Below are 6,334 nucleotides of genomic sequence, written 5' to 3'. Positions count from 1 at the left end.
AACAATAACCCTGTGTACGAGACAGCAAAAGAGACACTGATGTATAGAACAGTCTTATGGACTCTGTCGAAGAGGGAGAGGGAGAGGGTGGGGAGATTTGGGAGAATGGCATTGAAACATGTAGAATATCATGTATGAAACGAGTTGCCAGTCCAGGTTCGATGCACGATACTGGATGCTTGGGGCTGGTGCACTGGGACGACCCAGAGGGAGGGTATGGGGAGGGAGGAGGGAGGAGGGTTCAGGATGGGGAGCACGGGTATACCTGTGGCGGATTCATTTTGATGTTTGGCAAAACTAATACAATATTGTAAAGTTTAAAAATAAAATAAAATTAAAGAAAAAAAAACTAAAGGTTTATATTTTATTGTTGAGAGATAGCATTTTGTGCCCCCTCTTGGCCTTTGTGGGATTGCTTTGACCACTTAATTGCTACTGGGAACTATTTGTCACAGAAACCAAGTATACACACATAACATGTGTAGCAAACAAGCAAAATGCCAGAAGAACAATGCTCACACAATGAGCACTGGAGAGACTGTGGATCTGTGATATGGCGGGAGGTCACAGTAGGGAGGGCCTACACATCCCATCATTCACCTGACTTCAGCACAGTGCTCGGCATATGGCCAATTTGGGAGCAAAGTTTTGCTCTTTGAAATTTTCTTAAATTTTTTTAAAGAATATTTTAAACCTGAGGTTGGTCAAATCTATGAATACAGAACCCATGGATATGGGATATGGAGGCCTGACTATACTGTGCAATTGTTTTTCTACAAATGTGCCACACTTTTATATTACTAAGATTTTGCATATGCTGCTCCTGGTATAGAATTCCCTTCCTTTGATTCTTTGCCTAAGCAAGTTCCACTCACTTCCAAAGACTCAGTTCACATTGAGTGAAGCATTTCTTAGAGCAAGTAACCTGTAAACTGAGTCCTGAAGCATGGGAGAAAGTTCACTGTTGAAAGTGGTGGTATATATGGCAAGAGGAAGAGTTCTGAGCAAGGGGCACAGCATGGGCAATAAGAGATAACATGGATCATCAAGGAACTGAAAGGCACAAAAAGCATAGGGGAGCCAAGTTGTGGAGATAATACAAAAGGCCCATTGACAGATGAATGGTTCGAGTGTGATGTGTACTTACAATGGAACACCATTCAGTCTTTAAAAAGAAGGACATTCGGTAACGTGCAACACTGTGGATGATCCTTGAGCACATTATGCTAAGTGACATAAAGTGAAAGTCGCTCAGTCGTGTCTGACTCTTTGCGACCCCATGGACTATACAGTCCATGGAATTCTCTAGGCCAGAATACTGGAGTGGGTAGCCTTTCCCATCTCCAGGGGATCTTCCCAACCCAGGGATCAAACCCAGGTTTCCTGAATTGTGGGTTGATTTTTTTTTTCCAGCTTAGCCACAAGGGAAGTCCAGGAATACTGGAGTGGGTAACCTATCCCTTCTCTAGGGGATCTTCCGAACCCAGGAATCAACCAGGGTTTCCTGCATTGCAGGTGGATTCTTTACCAACTGAGCTATCAGGGAAGCCCTAGCCAGTCACAAAAAGACAAACACTGCCTGATTTCGTTTATGTGAGTATCTAAAATAGCTGAATTCACAGAATTGAAGAGTAGAATGGTGGTTGCCAGGGCCTGGGGAGAGAAGGAAATTGGAAGCATAAAGTAGTATCATCATCAGTGGGCATAAAATTTCATTTAAGCAAAATGAATAAGCTCCAGAGAGCTGTGTATATTGAATTAAGATGGGAGACTTGAGTTGAAAATTTGTTTAGCCATTAGTAGATAAATGTTCTTAAATATTAATATTGTATAAGTCCTTAAGGAATTTATAATATTTTTTTTTACAAAGACCCATGCCTTCAACTTTTAAAAAATCTACAGAAACTAAAACAATACTTCTTATCTACTCTATAAACATTTTCAAATGCAATATCTATAACCTAAAACGAGGAACATCTGTATTAAACGGAAAGATTACATATGAATTTAAGGATTCATTGAGAATAAGGAAATAACTTCAGAAATAGCAGTATAGTTGATAGAGAGTAGAATGTAAATATCTTAATGTAAAAAATTGATAACCTTGTTCAGAAGGGGTGTGGTTAGTGATTGTATGTGATCATGGATTTTAATACATAATTTGCTAGGCACCAAATGACTTCTCCAAACGGATTAAAAATAAATCAAAATGCAAAGTTCAAGGTCAAAACCCAAACAAAAGCAAAAGTACTAACAAATTTAATTCACTAAGGGACTAAAGGTAAGAAACGTGGATTAATGATCCATAGGAATCCTGTCTCTAGAGAAATGGATCTACATGGTCAGGCAGATAATTGATCACAGAGATTCCCACATAGTGTAAGGAAGCACAACATCAGGATTACCTTTTGATTTTATAAAGCTTTTTTTTTTTTTTAACATCTTGTGGATAGATCCCTATAAAATGCCTGAGAACCCACAAGTTCTCCTAATTGGTTCTTGGTAAAGTGACAGGTTATTTTGCGGTTTGTAAGGAAATAGCTTCCAGTTGGAGAATTTGTTTATTGAGTGTAGGGTAAACAAATCCTTCAAGATGTTTAGTGAATGGCTCCTTTAAGACTAATGTTCTGAGGCACAGTGAGAAGTTCCACAAACACAGGATTCAGAGAAATATTATTCTGAAGAAAATCAAGAGGATTCCTCAGCCAATCATGCTGGTTTTGTCACCACCTAACAGACTGATTTTCATGGGCTAGTTCACAAAGATAACTTATATGTATGTATATGTGGTTATATGGGAGATTATACGTATGATCAATGCTGTTTAAAATGCCAAACCACTGTTATTTTCTATGTGTGAAAGATTATATGTGTACATACATGTGTACATACACATATATATGTACACACACAATATTCCCACTGCTCAGGAAATGAGGGGCAATAAATCAGACCATGTTTATCAACAAGTGAGCAGATGGAAGATGGGCAGCTGCCCTTGGTCACGGGACATTTATCCTTTCTGTTGTGTTTAATTCACCTGGTGCTGATCCACTTGATCCATAGTAACTTATTGAGAGGCAGATTCCATTTTCCAAGGTGGCAGAAAAAGATCCAAACTTGCTGACAGCTTTATTCTCTGCATTTGATCCTTCTAAAAGATAAAATTGAATCAAGGACATTTCTGTTTTATCAAAAAAAAAAGTAAGCAAAATTCAGTGAGAAGTGGAAATCATCTAAATATGTTTAAAACAAGGATATGATTAAGTAAATTATATATATAAATATACACCAATGAATTATTATGAAATCATTGAAAAATTGTTTGTAGAGGATATTTAATGAATAGGAAACTGCTCATTATTCCTTGGAGAAGGGAAAGGCTACCCATTCCAGTATTCTGGCCTGGAGAATTCCACAGATTGTAGAGTCCATGGAGTCGCAAAGAGTCGGACACGACTGAGCAACTTTCACTTTCACATCATGATAAAGAAAGAAAGAAACATACTGTGAATAGTGGTTACTTCTAGGGTGGTAGACTTAAGGGCAACTGTCATCTTTTAAAAATATTCCTATATTTCCTAATTTTTATACTAAACCATGTATTTTTATATCTGGCAAAACACAGGAAAGTCATTAAAATTTCTTTATTTTTAAAACTAAAATGTTCTTGGGTACATTCATACTTGTCAAACACTGTATTCTTACCTTGAATTTAGAAAGTACTGAGACCGTAACTAAATTTGTTAGCAAGATTTAGTTACTGATCTTATTACTTATTATTAACTTGTGTTTAAAGCATTTTATTAATTAACTCATCTTCGTTTGCAGGTATAACCCACACTGGGTGAGAAGCAATTGATTTCTCCAGTCAAAGGTGCCTGGAGACGTTAAATGGTGTAATTAGGAAGTTTCATGGTATATGATTAATGGACATCCATTTGGAACTCTCACCTACAAGCAGGTAGAGACGCTCATGTTCAAATTTAGGATTTTTTTCTTGTCCTTGCAACTTGAGAAACCTGAGACTACAGGGAGAATGAAGTGATAAGAGCACAGATAAAAACCCCATCATTTGCAATCAACATTGAAGAGAAGCCAAGCCTTCAAGTAGGAGTTGATTAATGAGGACCTGACTCCCAGAGACTGCACATGGTATAGTGCATAAAATAAAATTCATGCCAGGATGGATACTGCAAACTCAGTGTTACTGCATAAACATAGCTAGGCGAGGTAGCCTGCATGTCAGCTGGAATCAAAAGCTGGGTTCCCAGAGGAGGCAAAACCAAGGAAGCAGCCCACTATAGATCAGTTATGTATACAATGTGTTATGTATACACATTATATTATGGAAAATGTATATATAGAAGATAGCAAAACACTTCAGTTATCATCTGGAAAAATCACACATGCTACCAGCCGGGGATACCTGTGTTTCTGCTAGGTGGATGCGGTTGACCTATTGAAGTACTGATACACTGCCACAGAGACGCAGCTGTTTACCTGCTTCAAAGTTTTGCTCTCTTTCTCTCTCTTCTTTCTCATCTTCTGAAAGATAATCCCCTTCTTTTTCCTCCTTTTCCACAATTTTCCTAGGGTCTCTTAAGTGAATTAAAAAGTTGTGCTTGTCCTTTTTCACTTTCACTTTGATAAATGTTGGACCTGGAGAAGAATCATGGGATAGAAAGTGGGCTGATGGTGATGCCCCATTAAACTCTGTAATAAAACCTCGAAATAATGCAGCCAATTTACATAATAGAATGTAAGCCAGGGCGGGATATACCTAGGGATATTGCCATTTTTATAAAAAGATACCTAAAGGAAGGAGGGAGGAGGGTTCAGGATGGGGAACACATGTATACCTGTGGCGGATTCATTTCGATATTTGGCAAAACTAATACAATTTTGTAAAGTTTAAAAATAAAATAAAATTAAAAAAATAAATTAAAAAAAAAACTTAAAAAAAAAAAAAAAGATACCTAAAGGAATAAAGTAATGGTAGGATTCCAGGAAGAAATAGCAGGTGGATCAGGGAAATGTTTTCAGATTTTCTGCTCACACCTAAAATCAAATTACAGAAGGGAGAATACATTGGCTGAGCTAAGGTTATGTGTGTGCTAAGTCGCTCTTCAGTCATGTCTGACTCTTTGCAACCCTATGGACTGTAGCCCGCCAGGCTCCTCATCTATACTCAACTTTATGATCAATCACGTGCGAGGGTTAATGTGAAAAGATTTTGCAGTTTACAAAGAACTGCATGAATGTTAGTTACAGTAGTTGTTATTAAGAACGCATAGTGAAAGTGAAATCACTCAGTCATGTCCGACTCTTTGAGACCCCATGGACTGTAGCCTACAGGGCTCCTCTGTCCACGGGATTTTCCAGGCAAAGGTACTGGAGTGGGTTGCCATTTCCTTCTCCAGAGGATCTTCCTGACCCAGGGATCGAACCCAGGTCTACCTGCATTGCAGGCAGATGCTTTACCCTCTGAAGAATTTCCCAAACATATTCTTTCTTCCAGTGTCTTGACTCATTCCTTCTTTCCTCTTTCAGCTTTTTTCTTTTTTTTTTTCACCCAGGCTTTTCAACTTTCATTGAATGATCATCTTTCAAAATTGATAGGATTAAGATGAAAATAGTATACTTTCAGATAGCATATGAACTATCTGAAACTTATATACGTTAAACAGTCCATGGAATTCTCCAGGACAGAATACTGGAAAGGATAGCCTATCCCTTCTCCTAGGGATTGAACTCAGGTCTCCTGCATTGCAGGCAGATTCTTTAACCAGCTGAGCCACAAGGGAAGCCCAAGAATACTGGAGTGGGTAGCCTATCCCTTCTCCAGCAGATCTTCCCAATCCAGGAATTGAACCAGGGTCTCCTGCATTGCAGAAGGATTCTTTACTAACTGAGCTGTCAGGGAAGCCCACTTTCACATTTCTCCATACATTATATGCATATGAAAATATTGATGAGTGAAGAACAGTTACTGAAAACAGAACATAACATTATAAAACTAGAATCTAGTGCTCTTCTCAGTTAATGTGATTCTGAGTTTCATCTTTATCACTAATTATACTCTACACCTAGGGATGATATTCAAAATACTAAATACTGAAACATATGGTAATATAAATACATAGGTATATCAATCTATTAATGAGAGAAGGAAATAGCAACCCGTTCTAGTATTCTTGCTTGGGAAATGAGGAGCCTGGTCGGCTACAACCCATGGGGTCGCAAGAGTTGGAAATGACTTAGCAACTAAACAACATCTATAATAAAAATCCCTTTCATGTTTTAAATAAACAAATTTTATATAGTAAAAAGT

General features: G+C 37.9%; 1 protein-coding gene across 1 annotated transcript in view; it reads right to left on the bottom strand.

Moving 5' to 3' along the window:
* The window catches only part of SPAG17 (sperm associated antigen 17), a 245,270-nt gene that overhangs the window by 91,854 nt on the left and 147,082 nt on the right, over positions 1–6,334 (bottom strand). Inside the window, exons 23-24 of the mRNA XM_010830710.1 lie at positions 4,504–4,662; positions 3,041–3,154 (exon numbers count right to left, since the gene is read on the bottom strand). Of these exons, the coding sequence (XP_010829012.1) occupies positions 3,041–3,154; positions 4,504–4,662 (273 nt within the window). The remainder of the gene's footprint in view (positions 1–3,040; positions 3,155–4,503; positions 4,663–6,334) is intronic.

Source organism: Bison bison, unplaced genomic scaffold, assembly GCF_000754665.1.
Source record: "Bison bison bison isolate TAMUID 2011002044 unplaced genomic scaffold, Bison_UMD1.0 scf7180017864519, whole genome shotgun sequence".
Lineage (NCBI taxonomy): Eukaryota > Metazoa > Chordata > Mammalia > Artiodactyla > Bovidae > Bison > Bison bison.
The sequence above is the reverse complement of the archived record's forward strand: the minus strand, read 5'-3'. Positions and strand labels throughout refer to the sequence as shown.